This window comes from Pundamilia nyererei, unplaced genomic scaffold (genome assembly GCF_000239375.1).
Source record: "Pundamilia nyererei isolate P.nyererei 1_Seehausen unplaced genomic scaffold, PunNye1.0 scaffold00001, whole genome shotgun sequence".
NCBI classification, from domain to species: domain Eukaryota; kingdom Metazoa; phylum Chordata; class Actinopteri; order Cichliformes; family Cichlidae; genus Pundamilia; species Pundamilia nyererei.
Genome location: NW_005187402.1, coordinates 6,676,408 through 6,698,183, shown reverse-complemented (window position 1 = coordinate 6,698,183; position 21,776 = coordinate 6,676,408). Strand labels below are relative to the sequence as shown.

Below are 21,776 nucleotides of genomic sequence, written 5' to 3'. Positions count from 1 at the left end.
TCACACTACTCTCAGATTTATTTATTTCTTTTTTCACTTCACAGAGAAGATTTCATCAGCCATTATTCACTGAAGGAAGTCCTTTAAAAAAGGTCATATTAAGTTCCTCAGGAGTGAGCGTGTGTGAAAATGTGAAAGTTGTATATTTATACAACACATAATCAATCTGGCATATTCTTCCCCTCATACTGCATATTTACTTTTCTTTACAATCATCCCTCCTACCTCGCCTGGCAGTAGTTCGCATCCTCTCCTCCTTTACTCCTCCATGTTTCACGTCTTCATCTCCTCTTTCTCTCCTCAGCCACAGGGGATCCCAACATCTACAGGAAGCCTCCCATCTATAAGAGAACGGGTACAGTGCAGTTAGTCCTGCCTTAGCCTGCCTGTCCTTCTGTCAGTTTTAGTCATGCTTTGTTTAACCCGATGTAGATGTGTTTACCGGCCTCTCGCCATTCAGCTTCGAGTAGTGTCGATGTTCCAGCTGTTCAGTGAAACCGAAGCCTGCACAAACAAAACCAGCAACTATTAGAAGTGCTAGAAAAAGCACAAAAGGGATAGAGTTTTGACTTGCGCGGCTCGTTCCAAAGTTGAGGAAGGGGATCAGTCAGACTTCTCGCATTAGCGGCGCTGAGTGAATATAAAAGAGCGATGTTTTAGTGTGCATGCCACAAGCATATGAATATGCCTGCTACCGCGCGCAGCTCCCGACAGGTTCTTGTTGGCAAATAGTGCTGGAACGGGCCCTGAATGAAGTGAAGGTTGCTCAGGCGTGAGAAGCGTTGAGTACAGAGGGCTCTGAGGACAACACAGTTCACCAGAATAGAACAGAACAATGGAACAAAGCGCACTGGAAAAACTGTTTTGTAACAGAATTTTAGATTTGCTGTGGAGTCTTCTTTTATTTGTCGGCCTTGCCTTTTCTTTATTTTTCTTTTTAATGTGGGCTTAAACCATTTGTTACAAGTGTTCCAGCTCTAGAAAACAAATAGACTTGTTGTTTAAAGTCTTTATTACGTTCAGATAGCATGGTGGTGTGGTTAACACGAGATGCTGTTTTTTGGGGGATTTCTTTTTCACAAGGCAGAGCAATTAAATGCGCTTGAACTTTCTGGGTAGTGTGCATCAGTAACAGAGTCTCTTTCATTAAACTGCATTTTAAAGGCCTTTTCAGCTGAGAGTCATAAGACCTCTTGATTGAGGACAGTCTTATCTCTGTTGTTGTCCTGCATGCTTTTCCGTGCTGTGCGTGTATGTGTGTGTGTGGGGGTTAGTTAGTGAGCAGCGTGTCGACTCCCGTCACCCGTCAGTGTCTCTGTTCTAAAAATTAGTACATCACTGGTCACGATGCTGCCTCGCGCAGTCCTTTACACACGATTAGGAAAGTAGCATGTACTGTAATTGGCAGCCTTTGTTAGCTCGCCTTGTTTGAATAATGACATTTAACTCATACATCAGTGATATTGATCCCTGTGCTTCATGTCTTCCTGAATAGCCATTGATTAACATGTTCTCTTGTGTCAGCGCCAAACACACCCCATGTAAACCCAAGGCCACAGCAGATACATGTGTTTTAGATTTGCTTTGTTCGCCAAATGCCAGTTATGTACTAATCAGTTAGCACCCAGTCATATACATGTATGCCTTCCGTGTGGGTAGCAAAGCACTCGCATTGGATGCTCCAATAATGTTGCCCTTTATCTTTGCACCTCTTTTTTTCTTTTATTGCATCCAATCACTTTTACTCACTTCCCTCCACCTTCTGCTCCACTTTACCCGGTGACCTTGCCTCTGTAAGTATCGCCCTCCTTTCACTGTTTCAGTTACCGTCAGTGAATAGATACAGAAGTTCATTTGTCTTCATGCGTGTGTGTCACTGTATTTCGCATTCAGTGTTGTGCAGCCATACTTCCTCTGACAGAAGTATCAAGAGCGTTCAATATTGCTCTGAATATGTGTTGGTGTCGTGCATCGTGTACATGGGAATTCAATGGGCCATGGATTGGATCTGGCATGGCTAATGGCTAACAGAGTGAAGAGCGATCTATGCGACATTACACCGCATGTCACTCCCATTGACTTCCGTTGACTATGCTTTAGTGCAGAGTGGCATCAATATCGCCGCCTCACACCATTCGTGAAATGAATGTGAGCCTCAGGCTGAGCCGTAACAGAACTCCCTTTTTAATGCCGGCTATTTTCCCGCCGTTGGCCGGAATATTGATCTTCTCTGACAAGAGCGTTGGATATCATAAGTGTGAAGCTGTGGAGTGAATGCGCTTCATCGCTGTACGTCTTTGTGACGCTCATTAAGATGTTTTTGTTAGTGCGCTGCTGGTGCTTAAAGCAATAGTTTGACATGTTGGGAAATTTCCTTTCACACTGAGAGCAAGATGAGAAGATCAATACCAATCTTGTTAAGTATCTGTCTGTTCAATATGAAGCCAGGAAACATCTTCGCTTAGCTTGACAGAAAGAGTAGACGCAGGGTGAAGCAGCTAGCCTGGGTCTGTAAAACGCAGGGCCCTAAAGCTCATTAACAATCTAGTTTGGGTAATTCATTCAGAAACCAAGCACCATATCTTTCCTGTAGTTTATAGACACCAGCGTACGCTGCTGCAAGCCAAGAAATAATCCACATTTATTTTAATTTCTCCACTCTGGTATTGCAAGATCCTGTTTATATCTGGTTTCTACTAAAACCAGAGGATTGTCATCATAGTGAAGTTTCCAGCCTTTGTGCTAAGCTGCGATGACCCTCTAATAACATAGGTGGGCAATTAATTTTCCCAAGGGGCCACATGAGAAACCGGGACTGTTTTTTGAGGGTCGCACCAATAAGCTGAACTCAGTTCTCCTCATTATTAATTTTCTCTTTATAAGCTTGTTGATGTATTTCTTCACAGCAGTCCCGACTTCTCATGTGGCCCTTTAGGAAAATTAATTTCCCACCCCTGCTCTAGTGACTCCAGAATCATATTGAACTAACAGATATAAGAATGGTTTATAATTTCCCATCTAGCTCCCGATCATAAACTGAACAGGCAAACTATTCCTCTAACAGGCCAGTTCTTTTGGTTCTGCCTTCTCTCTTAATTCAAACAGACAATCACATGGATGCAGCCACCAAAAGCAGGACCAGTGAGGACATCCTCAGATCCTCCAGACTGTCTACCTACTCTCCAGAGCCATACAGCCAGTCAGAGTCTGACTACTACCCTTACAGCAGCTCCCCCAGGGGTACGAAGCACTGCTGTTTCACTTATTCAGAGTGTACCGATGGCACACATGGGAGAGCGGTTCATTTTGTAGCCATATTGTCATGTTTATCCATTTACTCGCGCTGTTGCTGTGCTCCCCGCGAAAGTGCAAAATTCATAAAGGGAATCTCTTTCATCTCTTTTCCTCTCCCAGCCTATCGGGCGCCGAGAAGACGCTTCTCCACGGGAGGAGATGAAGAGACTTGGAGTCACGGTCTTCAAAGAGTAAGAGCTTCATAATTTTCTCTCTTTTCTTCAACGTCACACTGAAGTAAGTCCCCACCTCAAAAAAAAAGAAAAGAAAGAAAATCACCCATAAATAAATAAATGCACTTTTTTTAATCGCACGGCGCCTGTGCCGTCCTCCTTATTTGCTTCTCTTGCTCTCTTTCTCTGTCTTTCGTTTAATTCTACAACGCGTCCTTCATTGTTTCCTCTCCACCTTCTGCTTCTCTCCTCGCCCTCTTTCCTCGCAGATTGGGAGTGGCATCGGGAGGATGATTCTAAAGGAGGAGATGAAAGCCAGATCTGGTTCCTATGACAACGACCCCTGGGGCAGCGCGAGGAATTCTCGTAGCGGGAGCAAGGAAACACTGAACACAACAAGCTATGGCACCACGGCGTACAACAACACCATCAATGGCTGTAAGGATCCACCTATCCCACCCACCCCCACACCCCCAGTACATCCACCTCTTTTGTCTGCTGGTTTCTTCTGTTTCAGCAGGTTTATGACTGTCTTTCTGTACAGCCCTATATGTTGCCACAAGGGTTTTTTTATGAGCCTCAGTATGTCGCCGGCGTTGTGAGGGCGAGGGCGATGAGGTTTGCGGATGCAGGTCACAGAGGGTCACGGCCGCTGCTGGAGGCTGGGTGGTGTATTGAGATGGAACGATGATGAGTGTGCTTAACAGCTGTGGTAGGCCAGCGGCAGGGGCAGATGTGGCCTGTCAGTGTTGGAGGGATATCTGATCACACTGATTAAGAAAATTTCAAGCTAACTGAAACAGAGTGCTCAACCAGGTGTGCTGAAATTCCAGATGTCACAAAGTCACATGCCGACTTGTTTCTCTTTGTAATAGTCGCACTTCGCTGCTCATACAGTGTATAAGCTACTGGTTATTTTATCCTCTGACATTCAGCCTCACCTCATCTCTATCAGACAGGTTTTTTCCTGCTCCCTTTGCTTTCTCTCTCCAAAATTGTTCCATATGGGTGGATCTACCCTTCCATCTACCCCTGCATCTATGTGATTCTCTCACTCTCACAGCTGGTGTCCCATATCCTGTTTTATTTATGAGCGGTAAGATCTCTCATTAAAGCCGCTTCTCAAATGGGAGTGAGCGGGGCTGAATGGGACTCGGCTCGCTGGTGGTGTTTGAAAGGCAACAAAGGCTTGTAACTGTGCAAGCTTGGGTGTTGCAGTTAGATGTTGAAGCATGTAGTGTGTTTTTTGCACACTTGTGCATCTTATTTTTCTCGTTTTTTAAAAGATGCTTGCATGTTCCCTGGCCTTATTGCCCCTTTGATGTTTTGTGTTCCTCGCAGGGCTTGATGAATGTGGAACTTGCCCCGCTTTTTTCTTTAATTTCTCTTTTTGTCAAGCCTATAAAAGACCGATTGATGTCAAAACTCTACACTTATTTTCCCTGATGAGGTTTTTCGTGAATTTAGATTAGGCTCATGTGCTGCAGCATTTATTGTTTTATTATTGTTGTTGTTTTTGTGACAGGTAATCGTATCATCTGTTTATTTCACAGCTCCTCGGTCACAGTACAGCACCGATAGCGGTAAGTTCATCTGCAGAGCGTTTCAATATGTGGCTCTGATTTATTTAAATAGCTGTTTTTTTTAAGGCATCAGTTTATTATTGATCTTTTCCTGCTAGTTTTAATACTCCCGGATTCTTCGACCAGCATCATTTGGACACATCTGGAGCTCTAGGGATATTTTTTGTTTTAGGTTAGGCATGAGCGCCATCTTATGGCGCCAGAATGCATGAAAACAACTGAACATTTAAGCAGCTCATGGCTAGACTGATATCATGCTGATGTGTTTCCTTTTTTCTGCTTCAGATTTTGTTTGTAAGTCAGCTTCACTACCGGGATATGGCCGCAACGGCATCCAGCGGGTGAGATCACACTGAACCTGGCAAAGCATGAATAGCTGTGACATATTCTATCATACATATTATTTGGCTTAATTCAAATAACTCTTTTGGCCCCTTACACTTTTCATTACTACCTTCGTCCAGCTTTCAAGCTGTTTTATTAGTTAATTCCCCGAAGCTCGCTGCTCTTGTTAATCTCACTGTCCTACTCTGTTCCTCAGCCTCAGAGTGCAGATTGCTACCAGTACCAATATGACAGTGGCAGCGAGGTCAACTGGGGAAGCAGAGGTAATTTAATATGAACTAAAAACACCTTATTAGAGCCAAGCAATTAATCTAACATGCTTTTTTTCAATTGCACTGATTTCATTTTCTCTCTCTCTTTTCTCCCAGCAGAACACAAAGTAAGGCTTTTTTAAAATAATGAAATTCCACTCCTTTTGTACCCGGGTATCTGAAATGTGTGCGTGTGTCCTTTCCTTTATCCTGCAGATTTACCCCTATGAGTCGCTCATCGTCACCACCAGAGGGCGCAACAGGCTGCCCAAAGATGTAGACAGAGCCAGACTGGAAGTAAGTTAACGGCCAAAGAAATCCCAAAACCATGACTAGAATTTGAGACTTAATTTCTGCTATGATGTGTTTTTCCAGCGCCACCTGTCCCCAGAGGAGTTTGTCCAAGTGTTCGGTATGACCGTGGAAGAGTTTGACCGGCTGGCTCTGTGGAAGAGAAATGAACTGAAAAAACAGGCGCGACTGTTTTAATAACATACAGACGTGTGTTGAATACTGCCATAGAGTCGGAGACGGACTAACTGTAGGAGGGGACGGATAGAAACGAAGACTCCTACACAGTTACACTGCCATGCCCGAGAAACCTGTTCTACATCCCCTCACGTGATAAACCAAATTCTGGTCCCACCAGATGGACTCCTGGGATACCGAGAGACATTATGCACGCTGGACTGATAAACTTGTGTGCAACTTGTGTGGGGTGCAAGCAATAGAGACTGTCATACAGTAGTGTTTTGCTTTTGTTAAGCCTAAAGGATGAAGGATGGCGTGACCGTTAGTGACCAGAGCTGCAGTAGTAAAACATAATGAGGAGAATTTTGGCTTTGCCTTATTTGTTACGCTCTCTTAGGTATGACTGTGCAGCACCAGCAATCTGAATGAGTAGAATGTAGGTATAGCATATCATTTATGACACTTTATCAGTGAGAATGACTAGATGAAAAAGCGTGTGAGCCTGCGAGCATCGCTTTGCTTTTTTTTCTCTCTTTTTTTTTTGGGATGCATTTTGTTTACCTGTGCCCCTGTTTTCTTGCTCTCTCACAGAAACTAAGAGACCTGTAGTTTACAACAATTGATTTAGATATGAAAACCAAATTGAGAACGCAAATGTACAATTCATCAGATCACTCTGGTTAAACTTGTCAAAGATCACCAATAGATTCATCTCACTGTGCAGCTGTGCGATAACCTAAAAGAATGTGCAATCACGGCGGTTCTGTCCTTCTGCTTTTCTACCCGTTGCAATAGAACAATGACTAAATGTTTTAGGATGAGAGTTGTAGTCATCCATTTGCATTTGCTTTTTATTTATATACTTTTAGAATGGTAATCTAATGATTTTGTAGCTCCAGAGATTATATCACTCACAGATAAAACACTCCGCAAAGGATTTAACGTGCCGACAAAGATCCAGGGTTGTTGAAGACTTTGAATACTGTTATTTTTGATTTTTGTCACTAAAATTAAACTTCAAATCAAAACCAGCCTCCTCTTTTTTATTACTTTACTAGCTACACTTTTAATAGACTGTGGAATATTTGTTTTAGGCAACTGCCCTTTTTGATTTCCAGGTGCTTGTGTAAGTATGAAGACTGATACCACCAGAGCCTGTTCACTTCCTGTTAATGCCAGCTGGGGTGCTCAGTAGTACTCACTGCATAGAGTACCAGCAGTGTCGAGCCATCTCTCATTTCTTCATGTTTTATTTCAAAAGACTCTCTGGTAATTTGGTCTTGAGCAATAGTTATCCAGCCTTTTGAAGGGTATTTTAACTGTTTGTTTGTTTTTTGTTTCCTTTTTTTCACTCATTTTCAGTCATGCCACAACAGCAGTCACTTCAAGATGCTTTACATTGTAAGGTAAAGACACCAGAATAATACAGCCTCTACAGCTGTCTATATAATACGGTAGAGGCTCTGTCATGGTTTCGGGTTCCCTTTCAGCCAGTGGTGTTGGGGATTTTGCTAAAACTGATTGAATCATGAAAGAAAAAAAAGTACTGTCAGATTGGTATTCTTCAGCATGAAGATCCGAAACACTGCCAAAGCAGTAAAAGCACATCTTTAAAGAAAAACACACAATGGAACACTATGAGTCATGGTTTGGCCTCCCCAGATCCCAGACCTCAACATTATTGAAGCAGTGTGGATCATCTTGACAGAGAACAAAACAAATGCAACCAACATCCAAAGAAGAGCTTCGAAAGTCCTTCAAGAAGCCTGGAGAACAGTTCCTGAAGACTACCTAAATAAATCACAAGAAAGCTTGGCTATGGCTGTGTTGAAGAATCAAGGAGGTCATACCAAATATTGACTTTCAAGCTTGTTGGAATTACACAAACTCTGCTCTTGCCTTATATACTGTAGTTCTACATATGCTTGCCCGTTTCAATAAATCACTGCACCTCTTTCCTAACAATCCCAACGGATCAAGATTGCACAGTAGTGTTATTTATTAGTTTCACGAATCTAGTACTCGTCATGTGTCTGAAATGATTCCTCTTTTCTCATAGCAAATCCTAGCATTCTGCTAATGCATGCTGATTGGTCAGCTATGGATTTAGGAGATTAAATGTTTTCCTTAATGGCACATTTTTCCCAAAAAGATCAATACAACAGATATCACTGTCATAGTGTGTTCAGAAAAAAAAAGAAAAGAAAAATAAAACAGTTTTCTAGAGGTTAGGATCAGTGGTCCTGTGAGACTGCTATCTGGAGGCTTGTGTTAGAAATTATCTGCACTTTGCTTATCTGAATTGTGAAATCATGGCAACGTCAAAGAGTGACTCATGGTATGCCTACCTGTGCGATTGTGCCTTGCTCTCGCAGTTGTCTGTTTTGTCAAAACCCTTTATGAAAAACTCTACCTTTACTTTACTGCTATTTTTATTTGCTAACTATCAGGCAAGTCCCCTCTATGAAACAAGAAACTTGGAGTTAGACTTCTCTCCTATTTAAAAAGGTTTTATTCCCATTATATAGCTGCCTGGAAGCCGCGCGGAAATCCTTGTACCTATCTGGCTGTCCTTTCTTAAAAGAAATCTACTTCTTTTGACAGTAAAACCTCTACTTGCGCAAGTAGAATAGCCAGCTGAAACTCTGCTCCCAGGCAAGTACAGACAGGGTCACATCATCATCTCTGCAACAGGTTCTTGTCTAAGATAAGCAAATAAGACATAATAGGCGCTTTAAGGGAGCAGCTAGGTGGGCTTGGCTTTGGACAGGGCCAGGCGAGTTCCTTCTCTTTGTTTAGCAGACTGCAGACGAAGAAGTGCTAACTTTACCCTTCAAGCACACTTGTAACCTTGTCAAACACGAGTCATTTGTGGCTCCGAGCTGTGCTGCTGCGACGGGAGCTTGGTGGCTTTAGGACCCAGCAGATCAGCGGGTGCCTGCTGCTGCTCTGTGTTGTATCCACTGTGGATCTATCAGCGGCGGCAGCAAGCAGCTCTCCACACGTCTTCACATGCTCGCTCACTCACTCATGGACCTGCAGTAGACTTTCACAGGGACAGCATCACAGCGCAATGGACACAAGCGGCCCCAAGTGTAAGTGTAAGCTGCTTTCTAATTCGTCAGCTAATTAAGACAAGCATGTGTTTGTTTATGGGAACTAATCATTTCTGGGAGACTGTCAAAGAGTGACACACACACCCTTCCTCTCACACTTTTATCTGCGGAAATTCTTGTTGGGTTTTCTACTTCACTGAACCCAAATATTTACTGCCTCATTTACCTTCAACAAACACTCACAAACATGTCATTTTAGACAAAGTAAATGTAAATGAAGCAAATTGAGTAAATGTGAACTCATGTGGAGCATCTACAAAGATACAATTGTAGTCCACTTAAAAGGAAAAGAAAAGAAATAAAGCTGCTTTGGTCTCCCCCCAGCTGCTTGGACAACCAGGAAAACAAGTGCAGACCCAAGACCCACAGTTTGATTGTTGTTCTAGAAAGTGAATCTCACTCATCCTGAGTCAAGTCAAATATCTGGATGTGGAGATGAGATCTTTACAGATTGGGTGATCCTGCTAGTAATTGTCTGGTATTGGACGCCAATGGCACAGAATTCTTTTGCACAGATCTCCAGGGATATGCAGTGTTTTTGTGTGTGTGTTGAATAGCCAGAAATACAAAATGTGTTTCCATGCCATGTGTTTTCTCTGGGCGGGGTGCACTCGCACCCCCTGCACAGAAACATGTTTTCCCACTGTAACAAAAAGCATATACACTTGCCTCCGTCTGGGCTTTAGCTAAACATCAGAAGTGATGGCATTAATCAGGAAAGGTTTGACCAAGTGTAGCATTTCAACTAAGAACATATGGTCAAACCTGCAGTGATTTAAGCTGGTGTTGCTGTTTGCTTTTAGAGCTGTGAACTCTCAAATGGTTTTCATCGACTTGTTGCCCGCAGCCAGGCAGGTAAACATGTGATAGTGATTATAACGTTCAGCTTAATGGACATTTTTACTCAGCTGACTGGAAATGAAAGAAAAGGGGGTAAACTTGCATGCCTACAAGAAAAACAACAATTCTTTTGGTCACTCCTGCCCTCCCGTCCTCAGTTTACCTCCTTTTCCATTCTTTGTGACTCTGTCAGCATATGAGGATTATGTTGATGTTAGCAGTGTTTTTGGTGTGGAGGCAAAGCATCTTAGGAAGGAAGTTTTTAGGGCTTGTCCAGATTTGCAGACGAGCAGAAAATCTCATCTGTCATTGCTATCTTTCTCAACAGAGAAACTCGTACAAACACACAAGAATGCATCTTGACAGACTGGGCTTTTTGTTTGTGTAAACACCACGAGAATAAACACTTCCCTGTCCCCTGCTTGCCTGCAGCTATTTATTTGATCTGTCAGATATGTTATAATGGGCTAATGAGCATTCATAAAGTTTGTAGCATGTCAGAAATGATAAAGATATTAGTAAAGAAGGTCCACTTCAAAACATCCTGCAAAGTGATGAACACTCTCCAGGAGGCTGACATTGATAATGTAGAGGAGTTCACAAGAGCTGAATCTTTTGTATTTGTGAGGAGCAAACTAGAAGTCAACTTCAAGAACAGAAAGGTCAAATTAGCTCTGGGACTGCAATCTTTGGACAGACGACACTAAGATCAAAATTATAGAGAAAGGTTCAGGACCTGAAGTATATCTTTCAAAGCCCAGTAAATGCAGTGATGCATGGGTGTGTGTCTTCCAGTGGCATTGGATCACTAATGTTTACAGATGACGTGATAGGAGATAGAAGCAGCCAGATAAATTCTAATGCTTATAAAGATTTATACACATCTTCTGCTTAGATTCAGACAAATGCTACAGAGTTGATGTGAAAGAGCTTCATGGGACACACGGGGAATGAGGAAGAAAACATACTGCAAAAGGCAAAACAGGGGTTTTTGTGTCACGCAGGAGTCAATCGCCACATCTTTAACTGATCAAGTTGCACTAAAAGCTAAAAAAGAAAAACCCAAGGCAGCAAAAATGTGCGGAACTGCTTTTGCAGTTAGAATTCATATGTTCAGATATCAAACTTGTAAAAGTTGACAAGTGGCAGGTAGGAACTTGAATGGTGTGAGCCAGCGAGTGTCTGAGCCAGCTGCAGCAGTAGCAGTGTAACAAAGGTTTTGTTTCCACAGTCGACCTCAGTGAACAGTGTGAGAAGCAGAGCATTCAGGTGGGTGTGAGAAGGGTGAGGTCGTCCCTGCAGAGATGCATCGCAGCAACGGGGTTTGCCTGTGATTTAGCCCATCAGATATGATGAATTGAGGCTATTGTCAGAGCATGTGGAAGAACTTGTAGAGAAAAACAATAGACTATGGAGTAGAAAATGATGCAGAGAGAAATGCACAAGTTCACCACATGCAAATCCCTACTCCGTATATTCATTTCTGCTAATGTGACAGCGTGCTCCACATTCCACCGAGTACTATATGAAAAAGACAGCCAGTGTGTTGCAGGGCATCCATGCGCCCGTGCTTGTGTGCCTGTTGGAATGTCATTCCAACCCCCACCATCCTCTTAATATATTATTCACATAGGAAACGGCTCAGAGTAAGAAAATGTTTTTCTTTTCATAGAACTGAGTTCTGAGCACTGTTAGGAGACAACGGAGGTTTTAATTGGTAGCGGTCGTATTAAATCACAATTTCAGTGGTTTCAGGTTAGCAGTGCAAAAGAGCACAATTAAAATGCTGCCCGCTTTCATCATCTATGCAGCGGTCAGGGGACTTCACTGTGTGCACATTTATGCAACACTTCCTGATTATCTGCTGGGTGATCTGCATTTTTATGTAACAAACAAAGAGTCCTTATACATTTGGCTTTTCTACAGTATTTTACAACTTGGCTTTTTACCATTAGTTTTAGCAGCCAAAATGAGCAAAATCATAGCTTCCTATGATGTTGTCCTCCTTGCCCAACTTTCCAGTTGAGTTCGATGAGGTCAAGGAGGATTAACAACAATAAAACCATCCTGTGGTTCAGTTTAAATGTTGTTCGTTTAGTCTGTTTCGCATCCTGTTGTAAATGAAATAGCCAGACGTAACAAAGGACAGTTACAATGAATTCTACAGGCCATAAAATAGCATTCACCTTCATTTACAGTTCAAAAAACTCAAAGAAAGCTGCCTGTTCTCTGGTGCAAAGCTGTTTCCAGTAGAACTCTAGATCTTTTCTATGATGTGATGTACACAGTATAGTATTATTGTAACTAACTTGAACCACATGAACGTCAATGAGACCCAGAACATATAGAAAAGGGAATCTCCCTTCCATATAACCTTTGTTCAAAAGAGTCTTTGTTTTGTTTCCCTTTTGAGACTTTAGTAGGAGTTTTTAATTATGAAGAAGCTTTGCAGACATGGGTCGATCACACATGTAGCATACATTAAGGTATGATATACGTGTATGTATGAAATATGTGCTTCATCATTCATGAGCTCTAAATTATGGATGATTGTAGACCAGCACTATAAGAAGTGGAATTCCCCCTCTTTAACCCTATGAGAACAGGAGATCACTATGATTCATATGGCTGTATATGTGTGCGGGTTATGTGAGTGTATGTGCACATGTGGGCGTGCACATGTAAGCAGTGGTCATTCTCCACACAGCTGTTTATATAGGGTTTCCATGGAGACCTGCATCACACCACTGTAGCAGGGGACTATAGAGTGTACGTGACACTGAGGAAAAAAAGGTGTTTTCTTATGCTGCTGACAGTGAAAAGGGACTCTGCCTGAGGTGTGCTGGCACACAGATACAAGCAGTACTTAGAAAAGATTACGATTTATTGGGAAAACTTGGCATAATAGGACTTGTCTAACCTGTTATCAGTTAGGACGTCTATATGTGACTTTTGAACAGATGTGAATTAGGGTGATTTATGAAACAGGTACAGAATTTTTTTTTTTTTTTCCATTTTGCTTTAGGGGGTAAAGAGACATGTTACCGACAACACGTGGTGTTGAATTCACAAGAGTTTTGGTGTATGATGTGTGATGATGTATACCACAAAACATTGTAACATAATGTTTGATATTATCTACATTAAAAAAGTAGATTTCATGCTTGGCTCTTTTGAAGAAGTTCGGTCTGTAAAATGATATTTTTAAAGTCTTTGTGTCAGTTTATTGTGGTTCTTTGCTCCAGTCACTGTCAGTGAAGGAATTATTGTTATTGTGTATAAATGCAAAAATGACTGTAAAAGTAAAATATTGAAACACTGCAAACCAGCTTCTCACCTGTAGGTTTTTCCCTGTTGCTGTGCTTTGGCATTTTTTTCATTGGACCATGAAAAAAGCAGGACAAATTCTGGTATTTCATATAAGAAGGTCTTAGTGGCTGGAGCCGATCCCAGGTCACACTAGGGGAGTCACAAGCTACCCTCCCACCTATGGTCAGTATAGAACAGCCATTTAACTATGAGCGTCTTTGGAATGTGGGAAGAACCTGAAAACAAAACCCAAGCAGATAGACTATGAAAAAAGACTCCAGCCTGCCAATAGCTTATTATATTGTAATGATATTTAATACTTTGCAGACTTTCCACCTCCTTTGTTTTCTGCCTCTGTGGTTTCATGCTTCTTTGAAGACTGAACACATATTGCACTTAGTGAAAAAAGAACAAAAAAGCAGTGAAACTACATGAGGCACGACATGCTAATCCATTACCTAAAACACTGCATGGAAGTGTGTTGAAAGGTAACTTAGTAATGATTTAGTAAATGTTATTTTAACTTTTTAGACATAACTGTTGTTTATAATCAAGACTCATTTTATTGTTTACACTGCAAAATCTATGCCCAAAGTCATCCTCATTATGCATTTAAATGCTCTTAAACTATACAATACAAAGGCAGTTATCAAGGCCTTCTTATGGCTAACATGACAGATTCAGACAACAGAAATCTCAGCTTTCTGGTGAAAACTGAATACAGCGTTTTAGTTCAGATCTTATTAACACAGAAAATCCCAAGTGGAGACAAAGCAGCCTCTCTCCTCCTTCTGTGCATGTGTGACTGGGATTCTGAGCGTGTGCGTGCACGCACGCGCACGTAAATGGTGTGTGTGAGTGTCTGCCGGCATCTGTTCTGTCTATATTACCCTTGTCTGTGCAACATCAGTGCTTCCACTTGCAAAATAGCATCTTTCTAAGTGTGTGAATACTTTTCTGTGAGGGAGACATAGCATTGTGGTGATCTCATAGGACTGAGGGCAGATACGGGATCTGAATAATACTGACTGCACTGTAGGGGCTTTGTCTAGCAGCAGGCTGAGTCAAGCCCTCTGTGCCATCCTGGACCTGAATAAATCAGAGCAAAAAATGAAAAATGAGAGCAAGGGGAAGGAAGTCTAGCAGGCAGACATCCCTTTGACCTTAGTCCATATTGAGAAATGCCCAGATGCATATGTTTACACCTGGTGAGTATTACTGTTGATCAGACTCTTTCTACCCATCTGTCCATTTTTGTCTCCTCCCTTTTTTTTATTGCATTTTATTTTTCAGGGACACTGGGAAGATCGGCCCTGCCTCACAATGCACTGATAAAATACAGGGAAATCCCCTGGGCACTTTGCCATTCTGTTACTGTGGTAATGCATAAACAGGCATCATCAGCTGTTGAGATGCTTCTTCATCACACACAAGAGATTTGCCACAGTAGACTGAGGGGTAAAGGATTGTAGGAGTCAAAAGTGGAACTCTGCTACACCAGAAGAAATCTTATTTCAGGGCGTCAGTAGTACAACTTCAGTGTTGCCTCTTTCAACAGTGTAATTATTTCACTAAAATTATTTCAGTAACATAAACCTTTCTCCCATACCTGTCAGATACAATTATTCTTAGGGCCTGATAGCATGAGATTCTTGCTACAGAGATGCAAAAGCTGCTGAACAAACATCACCAATGTCAGGTAGGAAGAAAGAGCAGAGTTGCTTTACTAACCTGACCTCTAACTTAGGACCTTGACTGTCTCTTTGAGATAGCAGCTCTAGCTATCACCGTCTGAACATCAAAAGCTTCTGTGCTTAATGGCTGACCTTCAAAGAGCCAGTTAATGCTTAAGCAGGTGAGCGGGAGTGCACAAGCCCATACTTCTCCCACACTCTGACCATAAGTGCCCCGGCCACCATAGATACCTAATGAGTTTGAGTATTTTCTCTGTCTGGGGTGAGCTCGTTAGAGTGGTGTAATTAGTAGGAGCAAGAATGCAGGATGGAGCCAGAAATCTCTTAGAGACAGACTGCACGATGCAAACAAACCAAATGTAAGTGATGTGTAGAAATATTTGCTTTGATTCGGGGAGAGGCTCAGGGAGATTTAAACAAAGATGTTAGATTGGAAAGTAATTGTGCCGTGAAACGCATGCTCTGCTGAATGCAACGCTGTTTATCGCTCTGTCAGTTTCGGGTCAGTGTGCCGGCCAGTTATTGCAAGTAAAAGTAAACATCTCAGACAGAATAATACTCTACTCGCGTAGAAACTCAGCATATCTATGTCCTTAGAGAGTCCCCATCACTGTTATATTTATTGTCTTTGCTCATACACTTGTATCATGGAGTGTGGGATCGTTGCTGTATTTTATAATAACCTGAAGCAGCTTCCCGAGTCCAGTAAAAACAGTGGGGGTGGAGCATGTTTTTCTCTCTCTCCTTAGCCATATACCTTTGCAGTTCCTCCAAAACAAATAAACTTTTCCACATGTTCTTCTCACCTGCTGCTCAGCTCCAGTTTTGTAGTCTACATTTAGTATATATGTTCATTATCACTGCTTTGTCAGACATTACTACCTACACAATGAATGCATTAACAAAAAGGCCATGAGAACATAATTATCTCTCTCAGGGGTTCAGCCTGTAGCTGCTAAATGAGTTTTTGCAGTAATCGCGTATTCAAGGCTCTGTTTTATTGTTTTTTTGAAATGCAGCTGCAGATGCATTCTCTATTCTATCTGGTGAATGATCTAGATAGTGAAATGAGAATGGGGTCACCAGAGACGCTGCAGTCAAAGTGGGAATGGGTCAGCTGACAGGAAGAGGAAACAGAAGGCTGGAGGTGATAGGTGATGTCATCGGCAGAGAGAGGAAGTTCATCTCTATTGGGGGCCATATGAGAGAACTCCATAGAGATGCTCTGCCCATTATACTAATGATGATGAGGAAAAATGCTTTGTTTTGCTACTTTTTTAAATCTCCCTTTCAGGGTCTTCAGTAGGTAGTTTAGTAGTGCTGGCATAACCTTTAAATACCCACACTTTCTACTCTATATGCCAGACATGCTTCCAATGAATGGACTCTTATTCCCTAAGCCCTCAAAAACACAGCCTTCTATCGTAATGACGTCTCTGTTTTCAGGCCCGGCAATATTGACCAATAATAAGATTTACTTAAACATTCATTAATTTTAAACTAATATATTTCTTTGGAGTGTATGTTGATAAAAACTATAAGCACAGCAATATAAAATATTGTCATTTTTTGTGTTTAAATGTTAAGGAAATATATCCAGCAAATCATTAGTATTCAGTTGATGAAGTGTCTGAAAGTCCAGTATTTATTTTCCCTGTGGCCTTTTGCCATCCATCAACTCCTCCAGCCTTAAAGTTTAAATGCTAACCAAAAAATAACCAGGACACCTAGGGAAAGCATAAGAGAGGAGCTGATGAAAATCAGGTGGGGCAGAGACGTATGTGAGGCTGGTGTAGGACATGAATGAGGACAGCGAGATAGTGGTGAGGTGTGCAGTCGGAGTGACAGATGTGTTCAAGGAGGAGGGGGGATTGCCTCAAGAGTCAGCTATGACTTCCTTCTTGTTTGTAGAGGTGATGGACAGATTGAGAGATGAGGTTAGACAGGAGTCTGCACACGACACTGTGACTAGAAGATAGCCTGGAGAGGTGGAAGCATGCTTTGGAGAGAAGAGGAATAAAAGTCAGCAGAAGCAAGACAGAATACTTTTTGTCAATGAGAGCAAAACAGGTGTAGCTGTGAAGGAGCAACGGAGCAGAGTTAGTGAAGGTGGAGGAGTTTAAATATCAGGGATCAACCGTCCAAACAAATGGACAGTGCACGAGCGAGGTGAAGAAGAGTGGAGATAAGTGTCAGGAGTGATGTGAAGGATAACAGCGAGAGTGAAATGGACAGGGTCACCAGGATTGCACTGACAAAATGACAGTAGGTGGAGCTGGAGAAGGAAGAATTGATTTTCATTGGGAGTCACCAGGATTTGACAAGATTAGAAGTTAATACACAAGTGGAACAGCTCAGGTAAAGCAGTTTGGAGACAAAGTTAGAGCAGCAAGGCCGAGAAGGTTTGAGCATGTGCAGAAGAGGGATAGTGGATATATTGGACAGAGGATGCTGAAGAAGGAGCTGCCCAGGCAAGATGAAAAGTGGAAGACAAGAGAAAAAAACCCATGAAGGTAATCAAAGGGGACATTCAGAGGCTTGGTGTGAGAAAAGTGGATGCCAAGGACAGGGTTAGGTGGAAACTGATGATCTGCTGTAGCAGGAAGAAGCCAAAAGAAGAACCAAAGCTCCCCCAATGATATGCTGTTTGCTAATTCAAAACCAACACAACAGACTAAATTATGCTAAAATGCTCCACAAAACTTAAGGACACTGCACAGTTGGATGATTACTATGTTCTCCCATAATATAACATTGAATGTTGTTTGTGCAAGAGGCCCCAAGAAGATGTGTGAAAAAGTGCTTGTAAACTGTGCACAGGTGTGCCTGTGTGGTAAACCACACTAAATCATTTTGTTGCCTAAACTTAGCCAACCAGAGCGAGAAAATAAAAGTAACACTGTGGTAGCTCCTAGCAGCTACTGCTAAAGAGCATGAATGGGACACCCTCATTGGGGACAGTCGTTTCACCGAGTTTCATGTCTCCATCTCGTGCACTATAGCACCATCGCTTAGTTGAAGCTAGAGTAACCTTTATAACACCACCTAATGAGGTACTGTTATATTCCTTGTAGCAAGTTAACTTCAAAGCTCATGACATCAGATATGGGTCACGTTCAGTCTGGAAATAGCATACAACATTATGGCATGTTTAGCAGATTGTACGCAACAATGCTCAACAGGCCTAAAGCTATGCTCTCTCTTGTTTGATGGATATATCTGTTTCACAATCAGCAGTGATACGGACATGAATCCTATTGTATTAAAACTGTACCGTAGGTTGAACACCTGGAAATGCACCAGCTTTTCCAATCAAACATAAATGAATAAATACATTTCCATATCTGAATAAAGCCTTGGTGTATGCACTTTGTACTTCTTCTTGAGGTTCTCAAGTTCCATAATGTCCCCACTCAGGGCATTAAGCAACAACTCATTTTTCCTGCCAGTGCTTTTAACATGGTCAGCTCAAGTTGCCATGGTGACTGTGCCAGCTTGGCCCCCTCATCGCTGCCTGCAGCTATATTTCCCAGTCTATTTGTGACTGCAAGCAAGCCATTTCATACACAGTCTTTCTGTGTGATGTCAAATATAGCAACTTTATATACCGTGAAAGTAAAATGAACGTACAGCAACAGCATTTTTTTGAATATCTCTTCCTCCATCCCAAATGACGCAGTAAAAAGTAGCAGAAAGACTGGCAGCAGCCATCAAGATGATTTGCGCTATGAACCGGATCTGTCCCTGTGTACCTGTGGTGTTCTCCAGAGATATCACTTTGCGAATGCCCAGACACGTTTCTACTGGCGAGAGGAGAGAAGAGCTGTCACTCTTGGGAAATGCCAGGAATTCGAAGGGTAGGGTGGGAGGGAATTTCATCATGATAGGGCACAGCCTGGTGAGAGAAGGCATTGTTGGCACACCTCCTAATTCAATTAAAAACTGGGCGAACATCTGGCTGTCTGGTTTACCTCATTCTTTGTTACACGGAGTGGTGTGATAAATCCTGTGGTGAACGGTGATCTCCTTTCTCATCTGTGCTTCTTAACATTATGAATCAGCTCTTTTTTTTCAAACATGCCTGACTCAGCTTTGATGACTGAGTTGGATGGAGGTATTTAGGTAACACTCACACGGCATGATGATAACACTCAAACGCCACTGTCTCTGTACTGAAAACCCTATCCTTTGACTCACTTAACATGAGATAAGATTATGCTTTTGCACACAAAAAATGTGCTTTTCGTCTCCTTCAAAAACTTGCTGGGTCGTATTGTTCGGCCGAGGAAGAAAGACACCTACACAGTGCAGTGTGCTTTCATGTCAGATCGGGTTGAGAAATGGTTGTGTATGCAGCATCTCCAAAGACAATAAGGAAAGGGGCTCTTCCAAGAATAATCCATCAGTTTTCAGTAGATACAGATCTCTTGTGGAGTCACAGATGGTACCGTCTTTTTTTTTCTCGAACTGCTTTATCTGGCATGACTTACATCTTTATGGTTCTCCTTTGTTTTGCACTGTGGACTTGAGTAGTTTTCATTGTAATAAACACTAGGTTTTGTTTTATCATTAACTGTGACTATTTCTGCCCCGAAGGCTTTAGCTTTTCAAAAACCTGAGATCCATCGCACCCAGCTGTAATATGGTTCAAGGTGGTGTGAATTTTACAACTTGGTGTGCTTTCACATCCCTCCTGTAACATCCACAGTTCTGTATGGGGTCAGATATTCACTCTTGAGGTCAAAGTTCAGATTTAGTCACTATCAGAACTCGGTTTTTTTTTTAGGCCATATCAGGCAGTATGTGAGACTATTTTGGGAAAAGCTGGGAAGCACCATTTACGAGTGAGGAAGGGTCTGGCTTTTTTATCAATAGATTTTAGAAGGAGCTCATTAGTGCGGCGCTTTTCTTCACAAATACAATTCTGTGCAAAAGCATCGAGCCACTACTCATTTCTTTATATTTAACTTCCAAGAAGTCCGGTCCTTTTACCGGACCATTTTTAGAGGAGTAGTTTTTGTTTGTAACGCCACTTAACACTGACCTATGACTCATTTAAGCATAAAAAGACACCCAACTCAAGTGATGAACCAGGGTTGTGTTTACTTACAACAAGCAATTTAGCAATTTGTTACTAGCAGCTAATTACAAACAGATGTAATTTGTTCCCATTCCTTTGGTTTAGCTGAAAACCTGTTGTATGTCAGCATGGTGTGCAGTGTGTCCTTAAAAAAATCTGAGGAAACTACACAGGTGTAGGACAAAAAAGAAATGACAAGCCTCAAAACTATCTGCAACAGATTAACAGTATCTGATTAGCATTTTTGAGACATGCATCTGGCCCTTCAGTTGATCCATCTACTGTTTGCTTAAGCATCAGCAGAAAGGCCTCAGAATGGTGGCTGTTATAAAATCATTCTTAAGGAAGGACAACTTGGAGAATAGCCTGAGCAAAAAATTCATCCGCTTGAATTTGAACACTCTTTGCTGTGGAACCAATGCTATGTTACTCTTTCAAAGAGAGGGAAGAAAGAAAATAAAGCAAGACATGGAAACAACTGTGTATAGAAGAACTGCACTGAAAATCAGAGGCAGAAGGTCTAATGGAGTCCATTCTTCCATTTTCTATCTGCTTATCCAATTCAGCTTATCCCGTTGCAGCTGAGCCTATCCCAGCTGTGTTAGGGCGAGAGGCAGGCTACACCCGGGACAGATCACCAGTTTATCACAGGGCTAACACAGAGAGACAGACAAACTTTCACACTCACATTCACACTATGGCCTGTGGTACCTGTGTTTTTGAGAAATGGCAGCACCTACATCCAATTATCCTAGCAAATATAAACAAATGAGGGTTATTTCAATAGTTTTGCACAGTACTCTATATTTTTATTATGAAGTTGTGTTTTTTATCAGCTACCAAAAGACAAAAAAACACACAAATCTTTGTATGAGTTAAATAAAAATTTACAACCTGTTAACTAGTCTCGATTAGCACAGATGGATCTTAAAACCATTCTCGTCTAATTCTGAACAAAAAAGTGAATGAACTCCCCAAATAGAATCACAATGGGGTGATGAGGGGTCACACTAGGATTCCAAACAACAGGTGATCTTATTACTTGCACGCTTATGCTGTAACCGAAGTCTTGTGACATCATAATGATACTTGTCCAGTCTTGTGCAAGAGGCTTCTTATAGTAAAAGCCTACACTTAGAAGAAGCTAGTGTGTCATATTGTGGTTGTGGTTGTGTATTGAACTGTGTATGCTTCAGGGCTGTTTGTGCCACGTTACTGCCAGTGTGATTGAAGGCAGCATGTTGCATCGTGTTTGGCTGCCTGATTCTGCCTCAAGGCAGCAAATCCTCCACGTGTGACACTGAAAAGGTCTCAACTTGCCCTAATGACTACTCCACAGAATTTCCTAAATCCTGCAACTTTTACTTGACATGTTAAAATACCCCTATAAACTGGGGATTTCCACAGGCAGCTAAACTGGAACCTGTTTAGTTTGTAGCCACTAGTTAAAAGTTAATAATGTAAAGAGAGAGGGAAAGAATGCAAAAGAATAAAGAATGTGAGTTAGCTATTAGTGTGTGTGTTTACACAGCAAGCCTTTCCCAGGTGCTATACGATCCCTAGGATTACAGTGGAAGAAGGGGGATCAAACACATGCGCACACACGCAGAGCACCACCCC

General features: G+C 41.9%; 2 protein-coding genes across 7 annotated transcripts in view; both read left to right on the top strand.

Annotated features, from left to right (window-relative positions):
- ablim3 (actin binding LIM protein family, member 3) overlaps nucleotides 1-6,749 on the top strand; it is a 44,926-nt gene extending 38,177 nt beyond the window's left edge. For 2 of the 5 annotated variants that reach the window (XM_005719592.1, XM_005719590.1), the window contains 10 exons: nucleotides 305-355; nucleotides 3,124-3,240; nucleotides 3,415-3,485; nucleotides 3,737-3,905; nucleotides 5,021-5,050; nucleotides 5,336-5,391; nucleotides 5,592-5,658; nucleotides 5,764-5,774; nucleotides 5,863-5,943; nucleotides 6,022-6,749. In XM_005719592.1, the coding sequence (XP_005719649.1) occupies nucleotides 305-355; nucleotides 3,124-3,240; nucleotides 3,415-3,485; nucleotides 3,737-3,905; nucleotides 5,021-5,050; nucleotides 5,336-5,391; nucleotides 5,592-5,658; nucleotides 5,764-5,774; nucleotides 5,863-5,943; nucleotides 6,022-6,135 (767 nt within the window). In that variant the 3' untranslated portion in view covers nucleotides 6,136-6,749. Of the gene's footprint in view, nucleotides 1-304; nucleotides 356-3,105; nucleotides 3,241-3,414; nucleotides 3,486-3,736; nucleotides 3,906-5,020; nucleotides 5,051-5,335; nucleotides 5,392-5,591; nucleotides 5,659-5,763; nucleotides 5,775-5,862; nucleotides 5,944-6,021 lie in introns of all 5 variants that reach the window. The other 3 variants (XM_005719591.1, XM_005719588.1, XM_005719589.1) reach the window with 2 other exon arrangements.
- A 2,144-nt stretch (nucleotides 6,750-8,893) lies between these two features.
- afap1l1a (actin filament associated protein 1-like 1a) overlaps nucleotides 8,894-21,776 on the top strand; it is a 25,820-nt gene continuing 12,937 nt past the window's right edge. For both annotated transcript variants that reach the window (XM_005719585.2, XM_005719584.2), the window contains exon 1: nucleotides 8,894-9,212. In XM_005719585.2, the coding sequence (XP_005719642.1) occupies nucleotides 9,191-9,212 (22 nt within the window). In that variant the 5' untranslated portion in view covers nucleotides 8,894-9,190. The remainder of the gene's footprint in view (nucleotides 9,213-21,776) is intronic.